This window comes from Coregonus clupeaformis, chromosome 17, assembly GCF_020615455.1.
Source record: "Coregonus clupeaformis isolate EN_2021a chromosome 17, ASM2061545v1, whole genome shotgun sequence".
NCBI lineage: Eukaryota > Metazoa > Chordata > Actinopteri > Salmoniformes > Salmonidae > Coregonus > Coregonus clupeaformis.
This window is the reverse complement of record NC_059208.1, coordinates 20,766,562-20,781,662: the sequence shown is the minus strand read 5'-3', so window position 1 is coordinate 20,781,662 and position 15,101 is coordinate 20,766,562. Positions and strand designations below refer to the sequence as shown.

Sequence of the window (15,101 nt, the reverse complement as noted above, 5' to 3'; positions counted from 1 at the left end):
CTCCGTTTCTCTCTCTCTCTCTCCGTTTCTCTCCATCTCTTTCCGTCTCTCTCCCTCTCTCTCCGGCTCTACCTCTCTCTCCGTCTCTCTCCGTCTCACTCCCTCTCTCTCCCTCTCTCTCCGTCTCTTTCCGTCTCTCTCCCTCTCTCTCCGTTTCTCTCCCTCTCTCTCTCCATTTCTCTCCATCTCTTTCCGTCTCTCTCCCTCTCTCTCGTCTCTCTCCCTCTCTCTCCGTCTCTCTCCCTCTCTCTCCCTCTCTCTCGTCTCTCTCCCTCTCTCTCCGTTTCCCTCTCTCTCCGTCTCTCTCCGTCTCTCTCCCTCTCTCTCCGTTTCTCTCTCTCTCCGTCTCTTTCCTTCTCTCTCCGTCTCGCTCCCTCAATCTCTCCCTCTCTCTCTGTCTCTCTCTGTCTCTCTCTCCCTCTCTCTCCGTCTCTCCCTCTCTCTCCCACTTTGTGGCTGTGGTAACTAGTGACAATCGCGAAGTAGCCTAGACGGGACGCAATTATTCCAAAACTGCAGCTCATTGTTGGAACACATATTTCCCTACTTCAGTCAACCAGTCCATTATGAATTTGTGATAAAACTGTCGTCATTTGGCAAAGAAATGTAGCTTGTGTATCCCTTCAGTTAGATACGTTTTTTTATAGACTTATGTAAGCCTAACCGGAGCTTGTGTGCGCACTCAGCAGTGTGTAGAGGAAGTGGTCAGAACGCCATTGAGTGAGTGAGACACAGAGGGGACAGGGAATTTAGGGAGAAGAACCTGTGCGATGGTTGGCTTTTTTTTTTGTGTGTCCCGCAAATTCACATGTACAAATGGAACACTAGAATCAAAGCACATTAACGTTCTCTTAACGTTGTCTCTTCAAGACAACATTTTGACCAATTAGTTTTACAGTATTTGAAAGAAATGTGATCTCTGGTTAAAGATCGAGTTTTGACGTCCATACGAGTACTCCAGTACTGGATTACCCATGCCCATCCCTACCCTCAGTGGGTCTGACCCAGCACAGAGAGCCCCTAAAGAAAACACACCAACCTGCTTGGGACTTTTTATATTTGAAAGTGTATACTGTGCATTCGGAAAGTATTCAGACCCCTTGACTTTTTCCACAGTTTGTTACGTTACAGCCTAATTCTAAAATTACAGCCTAATTCTAAAATGGATTAAATTCGTTTTTTTCCCTCATCAATCTACACACCATACCCCATAATGACAAAGCAAAAACAGGTTTTTGAAAGTCCCCAAGAACACAGTGGCCTTCATCATTCTTAAATGGAAGAAGTTTGGAACCACCAAGACTCTTCCTAGAGCAGGCCGCCCGGCCAAACTGAGTAATCGGTGGAGAAGGGCCTTGGTCAGGGAGGTAACCAAGAACCCGATGGTCACTCTGACAGAGCTCCAGAGTTCCTCTGTGGAGATGGGAGAACCTTCAGAAGGACAACCATCTATGCAGCACTCCACCAATTAGGCCTTTATGGTAGTCGCCACTCTGAATGTCCTTGAGTGGCCCAGCCAGAGCCCGGACTTGAACCCGATCGAACATCTCTGGAGAGACCTGAAAATAGCTGTGCAGCAACGCTCCCCTCCAACCTGACAGAGCTTGAGAGGATCTGCAGAGAAGAATGGGAGAAACTCCCCAAATACAGGTGTGCCAAGCTTGTAGCGTCATACCCACGAAGACTCGAGGCTGAATACTTATGTAAATGTTTTTAACACATTTCTAAAAACCTGTTTTTGCTTTGTCATTATGTGATATTATGTGTAGATTGATGAGGGAAAAAAACGATTTAATCAATTTTAGAGTAAGGCTGTAACGTAACAAAATGTGGAAAAAGGGAAGTGGTCTGAATACTTTTCGAATGCACTGTATGTCTGAAACTAATAAAACTGTATTGCTGTTTGAAAAGAGAAGTATGAATGAAATACAGAAATGAACGCTGAACAATATGCAGAAGTGCCAGTGTTTGTGTAGTATAAACCAGTCACCTGCATCTGAGTAATATTGTTTCTGTTAGCTATGTATTGTATAGTTGTCACTTGCCCTGAGACATGGCTGTAGACTATAACAACATTACAACCTAAGGAGACGTTTACATTTTAGTCATTTAGCAGACGCTCTTATCCAGAGCGACTTACAGGAGCAATTAGGGTTAAGTGCCTTGCTCAAGGGCACATCGACAGATTTTTCACCTAGTCAGCTCGGGGATTAGAACCAGCGACCTTTCGGTTACTGGCACAACGCTCTTAACCACTAAGCTACCTGCCGCCCTTTCTCAGGGCAAAGTTGCCACTAGTTTTCTGTCATAACAATGTTATCCTAAACCTAGAAGCCTGTTATACTGTAAACCTGTGTACTGACTGTACAGACTTGTTGTCCTGTGTCTGTCTGACAGCAAGCTGATGAAGAAGCTGAGTATGGAGCCTCCAGAGAGGATCACCAGCCTACAGACTCTTTGGGACAACCACAAAGTAGCAGAGCCAGGACCATGTGGTGAATACAATACCATATTCACTGTGTGTGTGTGTGTGTGTGTGTGTGTGTGTGTGTGTGTTTGTGTGTGTGTGTGTGTGTGTGTGCGCCCGCATATCGCTACATTGACCCTCCTCCTATACAGTGGGGAAAAAAAGTATTTAGTCAGCCACCAATTGTGCAAGTTCTCCCACTTAAAAAGATGAGAGATGCCTGTAATTTTCATCATAGGTACATGTCAACTATGACAGACAAATTGAGGAAAAAAAATCCAGAAAATCACATTGTAGGATTTTTAATGAATTTATTTGCAAATTATGGTGGAAAATAAGTATTTGGTCACCTACAAACAAGCAAGATTTCTGGCTCTCACAGACCTGTAACTTCTTCTTTAAGAGGCTCCTCTGTCCTCCACTCGTTACCTGTATTAATGGCACCTGTTTGAACTTGTTATCAGTATAAAATACACCTGTCCACAACCTCAAACAGTCACACTCCAAACTCCACTATGGCCAAGACCAAAGAGCTGTCAAAGGACACCAGAAACAAAATTGTAGACCTGCACCAGGCTGGGAAGACTGAATCTGCAATAGGTAAGCAGCTTGGTTTGAAGAAATCAACTGTGGAAGCAATTATTAGGAAATGGAAGACATACAACACCACTGATAATCTCCCTCGATCTGGGGCTCCACGCAAGATCTCACCCCGTGGGGTCAAAATGATCACAAGAACGGTGAGCAAAAATCCCAGAACCACACGGGGGACCTAGTGAATGACCTGCAGAGAGCTGGGACCAAAGTAACAAAGCCTACCATCAGTAACACACTGCGCCGCCAGGGACTCAAATCCTGCTGTGTCCCCCTGCTTAAGCCAGTACATGTCCAGGCCCATCTGAAGTTTGCTAGAGTGCATTTGGTTGATCCAGAAGAGGATTGGGAGAATGTCATATGGTCAGATGAAACCAAAATAGAACTTTTTGGTAAAAACTCAACTCGTCGTGTTTGGAGTACAAAGAATGCTGAGTTGCATCCAAAGAACACCATACCTACTATGAAGCATGGGTGTGGAAACATCATGCTTTGGGGCTGTTTTTCTGCAAAGGGACCAGGACGACTGATCCGTGTAAAGGAAAGAATGAATGGGGCCATGTATCGTGAGATTTTGAGTGAAAACCTCCTTCCATCAGCAAGGGCATTGAAGATGAAACGTGGCTGGGTCTTTCAGCATGACAATGATCCCAAACACACCGCCCGGGCAACGAAGGAGTGGCTTCGTAAGAAGCATTTCAAGGTCCTGGAGTGGCCTAGCCAGTCTCCAGATCTCAACCCCATAGAAAATCTTTGGAGGGGAGTTGAAAATCCGTGTTGCCCAGCGACAGCCCCAAAACATCACTGCTCTAGAGGAGATCTGCATGGAGGAATGGGCCAAAATACCAGCAACAGTGTGTGAAAACCTTGTGAAGACTTACAGAAAACGTTTGACCTGTGTCATTGCCAACAAAGGGTATATAACAAAGTATTGAGAAACTTTTGTTATTGACCAAATACTTATTTTCCACCATAATTTGCAAATAAATTCATAAAAAATCCTACAATGTGATTTTCTGGAATTTCTTTTCTCATTTTGTCTGTCATAGTTGACGTGTACATATGATGAAAATTACAGGCCTCTCTCATCTTTTTAAGTGGGAGAACTTGCACAATTGGTGGCTGACTAAATACTTTTTTTCCCCACTGTATGTGTGTTTGTTTGCGTGTATGTCGGTGTGTATCACTACATTGACTCTCTCTCCTCTCTTTCCTCTCTCTCTCTCTCTCTCTCTCTCTTTCTCTCTCTCTCTCTCTCTCTCTCTCTCCTCTCTCTCTCTTTCTCTCTCTCTCTGCTCTCTCTCTTTCGCTCGGTCCCCTGTCTTTCGCTCTCCTCTCTCCTCTCTCTCTCTCTCTTCTCCCTCTTCAGGGGGTTTCTCTCAGATGTACAGATGTGTGTGTGACTGGCTGGGTCTGCCCTACAGAGAGGAAGTTCAATGGGTCAGTATCCTCTTGGCTAACGTACAGTTGAAGTCGGAAGTTTACATACACTTAGGTTGGAGTCATTAAAACTCATTTTTCAACCACTCCACAAATGTCTTGTTAACAAACTATAGTTTTGGCAAGTCGGTTAGGACATCTACTTTGTGCATGACACAAGTAATTTTTCCAACAATTGTTTTCAGACAGATTATTTCACTTATAATTCACTGTATCACAATTCCAGTGGGTCATAAGTTTACATACACTAAGTTGACTGTGCCTTTAAACAGCTTGGAAAATTCCAGAAAATGGCTTTAGAAGCTTCTGATAGGCTAATTGACATCAGTTGAGTCAATTGGAGGTGTACCTGTGGATGTATTTCAAGGCCTACCTTCAAACTCAGTGCCTCTTTGCTTGACATCATGGGAAAATCAAAAGAAATAAGCCAAGACCTCAGAAAAAAAATTGTAGACCTCTACAAGTCTAGTTCATCCTTGGGAGCAATTTCCAAATGCCTAAAGGTACCACTTTCATCTGTAAAAACAATAATACGCAAGTATAAACACCATGGGACCACGCAGCTGTCATACCGCTCAGGAAGGAGATGCGTTCTGTCTCCTAGAGATGAACGTACTTTGGTGCGGAAAGTGCAAATCAATCCCAGAACAACAGCAAAGGACCTTGTGAAGATGCTGGAGGAAACAGGTACAAAAGTATCTATTTCTACAGTAAAACTAGTCCTATATCGACATAACCTGAAAGGCCACTCAGCAAGGAAGAAGCCACTGCTCCAAAACCGCCATAAAAAAGCCAGACTACGGTTTGCAACTGCACATGGGGACAAAGATCGTACTTTTTGGAGAAATGTCCTCTGGTCTCAAACAAAAATAGAACTGTTTGGCCATAATGACCATCGTTATGTATGGAGGAAAAAGGGGTAGACTTGCAAGCCGAAGAACACCATCCCTGCTGTGGGGGTGCTTTGCTGCAGGAGGGACTGGTGCACTTCACAAAATAGATGGCATCATGAGGAAGGAAAATGATGTGGATATATTGAAGCAACATCTCAAGACATCAGTCAGGAAGTTAAAGCTTGGTCGCAAATGGGTCTTCCAAATGGACAATGACCCCAAGCATACTTCCAAAGTTGTGGCAAAATGGCTTAAGGACAACAAAGTCAAGGTATTGGAGTGGTCATAACAAAGCCCTAACCTTAATCCTATAGAAAATGTGTGGGCAGAACTGAAAAAGCGTGTGCGAGCAAGGAGGCCTACAAAACCTGACTCAGTTACACCAGCTCTGTCAGGAGGAATGGGCCAAAATTCACCCAACTTATTGTGGAAAGCTTGTGGAAGGCTACCCGAAACGTTTGACCCAAGTTAAACAATTTAAAGGCAATGCTACCAAATACTAATTGAGTGTATGTAAACTTCTGACCCACTGGGAATGTGATGAAAGAAATAAAAGCTGAAATAAATAATTCTCTCTACTATTATTCTGACATTTCACATTCTTAAAATAAAGTGGTGATCCTAACTGACCTAAGACAGGGAATTTTTACTATGATTAAATGTCAGGAATTGTGAATAACTGAGTTTAAATGTACAGTGGGGAAAAAAAGTATTTAGTCAGCCACCAATTGTGCAAGTTCTCCCACTTAAAAAGATGGGAGAGGCCTGTAATTTTAATAATAGGTACACGCCAACTATGACAGACAAAATGAGGAAAAAAAATCCAGAAAATCACATTGTAGGATTTTTTATGAATTTATTTGCAAATGATGGTGGAAAATAAGTATTTGGTCACCTACAAACAAGCAAGATTTCTGGCTCTCACAGACCTGTAACTTCTTCTTTAAGAGGCTCCTCTGTCCTCCACTCGTTACCTGTATTAATGGCACCTGTTTGAACTTGTTATCAGTATAAAAGACACCTGTCCACAACCTCAAACAGTCACACTCCAAACTCCACTATGGCCAAGACCAAAGAGCTGTCAAAGGACACCAGAAACAAAATTGTAGACCTGCACCAGGCTGGGAAGACTGAATCTGCAATAGGTAAGCAGCTTGGTTTGAAGAAATCAACTGTGGGAGCAATTATTAGGAAATGGAAGACATACAAGACCACTGATAATCTCCCTCGATCTGGGGCTCCACGCAAGATCTCACCCTGTGGGGTCAAAATGATCACAAGAACAGTGAGCAAAAATCCCAGAACCACACGGGGGGACCTAGTGAATGACCTGCAGAGAGCTGGGACCAAAGTAACAAAGCCTACCATCAGTAACACACTACGCCGCCAGGGACTAAAATCCTGCAGTGCCAGACGTGTCCCCCCTGCTTAAGCCAGTACATGTCCAGGCCCGTCTGAAGTTTGCTTGAGTGCATTTGGATGATCCAGAAGAGGATTGGGAGAATGTCATATGGTCAGATGAAACCAAAATAGAACTTTTTTGGTAAAAACTCAACTCGTCGTGTTTGGAGGACAAAGAATGCTGAGTTGCATCCAAAGAACACCATACCTACTGTGAAGCATGGGGGTGGAAACATCATGCTTTGGGGCTGTTTTTCTGCAAAGGGACCAGGACGACTGATCCGTAGTAAAGGAAAGAATGAATGGGGCCATGTATCGTGAGATTTTGAGTGAAAACCAGCAAGGGCATTGAAGATGAAACGTAGCTGGGTCTTTCAGCATGACAATGATCCCAAACACACCGCCCGGGCAACGAAGGATTGGCTTCGTAAGAAGCATTTCAAGGTCCTGGAGTGGCCTAGCCAGTCTCCAGATCTCAACCCCATAGAAAAACATTGGAGGGAGTTGAAAGTCCGTGTTGCCCAGCGACAGCCCCAAAACATCACTGCTCTAGAGGAGATCTGCATGGAGGAATGGGCCAAAATACCAGCAACAGTGTGTGAAAACCTTGTGAAGACTTACAGAAAACGTTTGACCTGTGTCATTGCCAACAAAGGGTATATAACAAAGTATTGAGAAACTTTTGTTATTGACCAAATACTTATTTTCCACCATAATTTGCAAATAAATTCATTAAAAATCCTACAATGTGATTTTCTGGATTTTCTTTTCTCATTTTGTCTGTCATAGTTGACGTGTACCTATGATGAAAATTACAGGCCTCTCTCATCTTTTTAAGTGGGAGAACATGCACAATTGGTGGCTGACTAAATACTTTTTTTCCCCACTGTATTTGGCTAAGGTGTATGTAAACTTCAGACTTCAACTGTAGATACTTCACTAATTATTTATGACTAAATGAATTATTAATATCAGGTGTGTTTTAACATTTCCTTACATCAGGCGAATGACATTAGGTTGGTCTTCATTTCCATTTTGTCTTGTTGATGTATATTTAGCCAAACCATTGCAGTGGTGAAACCGCAACCCAGACTACTTCTTTCACGTTACATTTCAGCAATAAATCATTGGTGAATTCTACATTTCCATGTTGTCTTGTCGATTCAATTTAACATGTAGCCTAGCTACTTTAGGTACTAGAATCACTATGGCAGTGGTGACACAGCTACTCTAACAGTCGCTTCCTGTCAAATCAAATCAGAGTTTATTGGTAGCGCACAGATTTGTAGATGTTATTGCAGGTGCAGCGAAATACTCCAACAGTGCAGTAGTATACAGGACACACCTATCACACCTAACAGGACGTAGACACCATCTATTGCATAAAATGTGCTTATAAATTATTTGTTAGTTATGCATCTTGATGTTCTCGATTCAATTTAACGTAGCTATTTAATTACTATGACAGTGGTGAGAAAGAAGCCAACAGTCTGTTTCCTGTCACATCTACTAGGATGTAGACACCATCTACTATGACAGTAGTCCCCTGTAGCTCAGTGTAGTCCTCTGTAGCTCAGTTGGTAGAGCATGGTGCTTGCAACGCCAGGGTTGTGGGTTCGTTTCCCACGGGGGGCCAGTATGAAAATGTATGTACTCACTAAATGACTAAAATGTAAATGGTGAGAAAGAAGCTAACAGTCTGTTTCCTGTCACATCTATTAGGATGTAGACACCATCTATCTGACTCAAGACACACGGGATCTCAACCTGCAGGACTTCAGTCATCTGGAGAATAGGTGAGTCACTAGGTTCTATCCCATGCACTGTAGTACTTTATCATGACAGCTACTGAATAGTAATACAGAAATACACTTTGTAATGTTTTCTAACATTAATGTTAAAGGGGAAATCCACAGTTGGAGCTAGAGAAATGTAACTACTCTCAAATTCATAGACAGAGCTATGGATGCAAGGACTGACAATCCATTATATCAGAATTATAGGTTTAACCAGTGTTTGTTTACAATAATTTTGTTTATAAACATTTAAGTAAAACACGCTTATATTTTTCGTTCTGATGTGGTACGACAGTTGAACTACGCTCATGAGGCGTTTATAAATTATATTCTTCAAGAATCAATGGGTACATATCATTCATTTATAAGTCCAAAATGTATGTAGCAACTGCAGATTGTCCCTTTAACTTTGTCATGTTTCACTTTGTAATTCAATTCTTATGCAGTAAATCTCATATTATATAATGGTTGATTATTTATTTATTTTAAATGGGGAAAATAATGTGTTTACAGTGTTATTAATATCCTGATATGGGTTTACTGGAACAGCCTTCATCCATTCTCCCAAGGTGCGTAATATCCCAATTTGATTGATATTGTCTCTTTGTCCCTGGCAGGGATCTGGTGGCTATAATAGCAGTATTGGAGTACAACCAATGGTTCACAAAGCTCTCCACAAAGGATTGTAAACTGGTGAGTTAAACTGGTCCTTAGTACCCCTACTCAGTCTGCCTCTCTCTCTTTTTGTCTGCCTCTGTCCCCTCCCTTTCTTCATCTCTCTGTCTGTCTCTCTGTCTCTTCCCCACGGCAGAACCGTCTAGTGTTTCCCTGTGATAAGACTCTTAAATCCACAAAGACAATGGGTATCAATTACACAGTGTCAGTCCAGTCAGGCCCAAGCATCTCAGACAGAATCTGAACATCCCTTCCTCCAAGTCTTGTCAATTATCACACAGTTCCATCATGGACACACACACCGTCATCAGGACTTCCAGGTTAGCCTCTATATAGCCATGGCATGTATCTGGTGTATTCAGGAATAGTGAGTAAACCAAAGCAGGCCAAAACGCTTTGTGGGGGTAATTAGACTCTGTATGTTATTGTCCTGTATTGATTATGGAGAGAGAGAGAGAGAGAGAGAGAGAGAGAGAGAGAGAGAGAGAGAGAGAGAGAGAGAGAGAGAGAGAGAGAGAGAGAGAGAGAGAGAGAGAGAGAGAGAGAGAGAGAGAGAGAGAGAGAGAGAGAGAGAGAGAGAGAGAGAGAGAGAGAGAGAGAGAGAGAGAGAGAGAGAGAGAGAGAGAGAGAGAGAGAGAGAGAGAGAGAGAGAGAGAGAGAGAGAGAGACGAGAGAGACGAGAGAGAGGGAGATAGACGGAAAGAGGGAGAGAAACGGAGAGAGAGGGAGAGAGACGGAGAGAGAGGGAGAGAGACGAGAGAGAGGGAGAGAGACGGAAAGAGATGGAGAGAAATGGAGAGAGAGGGAGAGAAACGGAGAGAGAGGGAGAGAGACGGAAAGAGACGGAGAGAGAGGGAGAGAGAGACAGAGAGAGACAGAGAGAGAGGGAGAGAGAGAGGGAGCGAGACGGAGAGAGAAGGAAAGAGACAGAGAGAGAGACGGAGAGAGAGAGAAACGGAGAGAGAGGGAGAGAGACGGAGAGAGAGGGAGAGAGAGGGAGAGAGAGACAGAGAGAGAGGGAGAGAGAGAGGGAGCGAGACGGAGAGAGAAGGAAAGAGACAGAGAGAGAGACGGAGAGAGAGGGAGAGAGACGGAGAGAGAGGGAGAGAGACGGAAAGAGATGGAGAGAAATGGAGAGAGAGAGGGAGAGAAACGGAGAGAGAGGGAGAGAGACCCTTCAGCCCGGTAGCTTTGTTTGAGAGCTAAGTTATCGTAGAAACCTTTCTCTCTCTCGCTCTCTGTATCTCTCTCTCCCTCAGTCCTAGGGAACAACAGTCCTCTGTGCCATCCTGTTTCTCTCTGCCCCTGAAAAGAGAACCATCCTGCCTCACACAATCCCTCTCTGTCTGTCATAATTAGCATGCTGGCAACCAGAAATGGAATGTCACTTAGTTGTACTAACACAAACTGGTGTAGTGTTATTCTGATCACTGTTTGTTATATGAATGTAAACAGATAAAGAGACTATTGTCCTCCCTCAGCTCTGCATAGCTGAACTGAAGGGATGTATTTGATTTGATTCACTTGATTCATTTGATTCCCTCAGAGAATGGGTGGGCAGAGAGGAATCAACAGGCCCCACAGAAAGCAGAGAACTGGGTCAGGAGCTCTGTTCTGCTGCAGTGCAGAAGTTGGTTGCACTCGTTGAATTTTTTATCAATCCTAAATGTAGGGTTCGTCTCCTGGCTCCCTTTTTTACAGACCACCCTGTTGTCAGAGATCAGTCAGAACCCTCATCCTTATTCCAAACCTCTGTCCCTCTTTCCCCTGTTTATTGTCTACAGTAGGGGGTGTGGTGTGGGGGGCTAGATGGTTCCCTACCCTCCCTGACACGCATGGACAGACAATCATCTCTGCTTTTAGGACGCCTGAAAGAGTCCCTTGTCTGAATACTAGGTAGAGAGTGTTCTGGCTCACGTTAGGTGGAGTGCTGAAAGCAGAGGGCCGTTGTGGGTCTTTAACCTGTGTCATTATGCAGTCGGTGATAGGGTGAAAACTGCAGACTATGAGATAGATCATCCTACATTGAACCACAGGAAAAGGTTCATTGAGTTACCAATCAGTTTCCACAGTGTGTGGAGTGCTGAAGGTTAATTGAGTTACCAGTCAGTTTCCACAGTGTGTGGAGTGCTGAAGGTTCATTGAGTTACCAATCAGTTTCCACAGTGTGTGGAGTGCTGAAGGTTAATTGAGTTACCAGTCAGTTTCCACAGTGTGTGGAGTGCTGAAGGTTAATTGAGTTACCAGTCAGTTTCCACAGTGTGTGGAGTGCTGAAGGTTCATTGAGTTACCAATCAGTTTCCACAGTGTGTGGAGTGCTGAAGGTTCATTGAGTTACCAATCAGTTTCCACAGTGTGTGGAATGCTGTCAGTAAAATATGTTGAATTTAAATTATAGTGTTTTTTAAATGTTGATGTAGCCTAAATACTATACTAATGCTTCCTGACTTGTGTCCAGTCAGCAGACGTGTGCGACCAGATCCTTCGGGTGGTGGCCCGGTCCAGTCGACTAGAGGAACTGGTTCTGGACAACGCAGGACTCACTAGGTGAGTACCCTCCTTTATATCTCTCATTCTCTCTGTCTCTCTGTCTCTCTGTCTCTCTGTCTCTCTGTCTCTCTCTCTCTCTCTCTCTCTCTCTCTCTCTCTTCTCTCGTCTGTCTGTCTGTCTGTCTGTCTGTCTGTCTGTCTCTCTCTCTCTCTCTCTCTCTCTCTCTCTCTCTCTTCTCTCTCTACTCTCTCTGTCTCTCTAAGGTTTGACAGAGACAGTTGTCTCTGTGTGGCACCAGTGGACCTGACACAGCAGCCTCAGTTAGAGTTAGTTATACAGTAAATCACAATGTGTTTACTCTGCTGTTGTACTGTATGGCTGTGTAAGTAACACACACATACTGTAGTAGATATCTGACGTGTTTTATCTGACATGATGTTTCCTCTCTCTCTCTCTCCAAAGGGATTTTGCACAGAAGCTGGCTTATGCCCTCGCCCATAACCCCAACTCAGGACTCCACACTATCAACCTTTCCAATAACCCACTGGAGGATCGAGGTATGACTACTGCCCTCCTCTACTTTATTTAGTTAACATTGGTCTCTTTTCCAAATGGGCCCTGTATGATACAACATAAATATACACATTTACACAAAATATATATATACATTTTGTGTATGAGTACTAGTACAGCCCCTCTGAATGTAAAGTATTTGAGATAACCTGGATACCCTTTCCTTTTTCTTTAGTTATTTTCTTTGGTCCTGTGTCTATGGCACAATACAGTACGTACAGCACACTTCAGAATCACTGGACATGAAGGACCACTCAGACAGTTTAATTTCGTAGCTCAATCTCACTCACTTTCCCTCAGCAGAGAGCTGCTTCTGAGTACTAGTAAAGCCCCTCTAAATCTATCACTCAGCAGAGAACTGCTTCAGAGTACTAGTAAAGCCCCTCTAAATCTATCACTCAGCAGAGAGCTGCTTCAGAGTACTAGTAAAGCCCCTCTAAATATATCACTCAGCAGAGAGCTGCTTCAGAGTACTAGTATAGCCCCTCTAAATCTATCACTCAGCAGAGAACTGCTTCAGAGTACTAGTAAAGCCCCTCTAAATCTAGCACTCAGCAGAGAGCTGCTTCAGAGTACTAGTAAAGCCCCTCTAAATCTATCACTCAGCAGAGAGCTGCTTCAGAGTACTAGTAAAGCCCCTCTAAATCTATCACTCAGCAGAGAGCTGCTTCAGAGTACTAGTAAAGCCCCTCTAAATCTAGCACTCAGCAGAGAGCTGCTTCAGAGTACTAGTATAGCCCCTCTAAATCTAGCACTCAGCAGAGAGCTGCTTCAGAGTACTAGTAAAGCCCCTCTAAATCTATCACTCAGCAGAGAGCTGCTTCAGAGTACTAGTAAAGCCCCTCTAAATCTAGCACTCAGCAGAGAGCTGCTTCAGAGTACTAGTATAGCCCCTCTAAATCTAGCACTCAGCAGAGAGCTGCTTCAGAGTACTAGTAAAGCCCCTCTAAATCTATCACTCAGCAGAGAGCTGCTTCAGAGTACTAGTAAAGCCCCTCTAAATCTAGCACTCAGCAGAGAGCTGCTTCAGAGTACTAGTATAGCCCCTCTAAATCTATCACACAGCAGAGAACTGCTTCAGAGTACTAGTAAAGCCCCTCTAAATCTATTTAAATTGGAATCTCTTTGCCCTTGATCAAATATTAAACTCTTTCAGATTATTGTGAAGTTGAATATCTGAGCTGATTCAGTGAGTTTCTTTAGTCATTTAGCTGACTCATTCCATTGAGAATATTTAATGCATTTGATACCATTTCCCAGCTTTCATTAGAGGGTCTGTGACTCTCTATTCTTCTGTAATTGAAGTATAGAGAAGTAGATAGAGTTAACAGAATGTTCAGTAGAAGAATAGAACTCTTGGAATGTTTCTGCTGAACTTTGAGAGTAGGTTTAATATTTCATCACCTCAAGACGTGATGTCTTTTCAGGTCACATGAATTAAAGATACGCCAAATATTCTGCGTCGCTCAGATTTTCTAGCAAATTTGGGGAAAAGCAGGTCAGGGAAAATGAAGGCAGTGAATTGAACTCCCCAGTCTGTCTGATATTATGCTACTGTACTGCCAAATGACTCATTATTGTTTTCAATTCTGCGGTTTTCTCCAGGAATCGCCTCCCTGGGTGCACAGTTTGCCAAACTCCCTAAGGGGCTCAAGCATTTCAACTTTTCCAAAACCTCATTGTCACCCAAAGGTAATGACTGGAGTTTCTTACATTCTGGCAATTGCATGGAAAACTTGTATTCAACTTCCAAACCATGAACCACAGGCATTTCTCTAATGTTCAAAATCCACAGTGCTGTTTTCTGTTAAATAATTTTCCTTTTTGGTGTCTGAGAGATTTACATTTACATTTACATTTTAGTCATTTAGCAGACGCTCTTATCCAGAGCGACTTACAGGAGCAATTAGGGTTAAGTGCCTTGCTCAAGGGCACATTTACGTCATTTAGCAGACGCTCTTAAACAGAGCGACTCACAAATTGGTGCATTCACCCTATAGGCAGTGGGAAAGGATTACTTTATCCTATCCCAGGTATTCCTTAAAGAGGTGGGGTTTCAAATGTCTCCGGAAGGTGGTGAGTGACTCCGCTGTCCTGGCGTCGTGAGGGAGCTTGTTCCACCATTGGGGTGCCAGAGCAGCGAACAGTTTTGACTGGGCTGAGCGGGAACTATGCTTCCGCAGAGGAAGGGGAGCCAGCAGGCCAGAGGTGGATGAACGCAATGCCCTCGTTTGGGTGTAGGGGCTGATCAAAGCCCGAAGGTACAGAGGTGCCGTTCCCCTCACTGCTCCATAGGCAAGCACCATGGTCTTGTAGCGGATGCAAGCTTCAACTGGAAGCCAGTGGAGTGTGTGGAGGAGGGGGGTGACGTGAGAAAACTTGGGAAGGTTGAACACCAGACGGGCTGGGACATGGCCAGCGGTCAAGGATGAGTTGATCAGCGAGGTGAGGTAGGGGAGAAGGTCACCGGAGATGGTCTGGAGAAGAGAGGAGGGGATGGGGTCAAGCGGGCAGGTTGTTGGGCGGCCTGCAGTCACAAGTCGCAGGATTTTATCTGGAGAGAGAGGGGAGAAAGAAGTCAAAGCATAGGGTAGGGCAGTGTGAGTAGGACCAGCAGTGTCATTAGACTTAACAAACGAGGATCGGATGTCGTCAACCTTCTTTTCAAAGTGGTTGGCGAAGTCATCCACAGAGAGAGAGGGGGGGGGATTCAGCAGTGAGGAAAATGTGGCAAATAGCTTCCTAGGGTTAGAGGCAGATGCTTGGAATTT

The 15,101-nt window shown here is 43.9% G+C and overlaps 1 protein-coding gene across 1 annotated transcript in view; it reads left to right on the top strand.

Moving 5' to 3' along the window:
- LOC121585340 (F-actin-uncapping protein LRRC16A-like) overlaps positions 1-15,101 on the top strand; it is a 250,051-nt gene that overhangs the window by 129,286 nt on the left and 105,664 nt on the right. Inside the window, exons 6-12 of the mRNA XM_041901721.2 lie at positions 2,398-2,495; positions 4,431-4,501; positions 8,518-8,591; positions 9,209-9,284; positions 11,725-11,813; positions 12,220-12,314; positions 13,936-14,022. Coding sequence (XP_041757655.2) covers positions 2,398-2,495; positions 4,431-4,501; positions 8,518-8,591; positions 9,209-9,284; positions 11,725-11,813; positions 12,220-12,314; positions 13,936-14,022 — 590 coding nt within the window. The remainder of the gene's footprint in view (positions 1-2,397; positions 2,496-4,430; positions 4,502-8,517; positions 8,592-9,208; positions 9,285-11,724; positions 11,814-12,219; positions 12,315-13,935; positions 14,023-15,101) is intronic.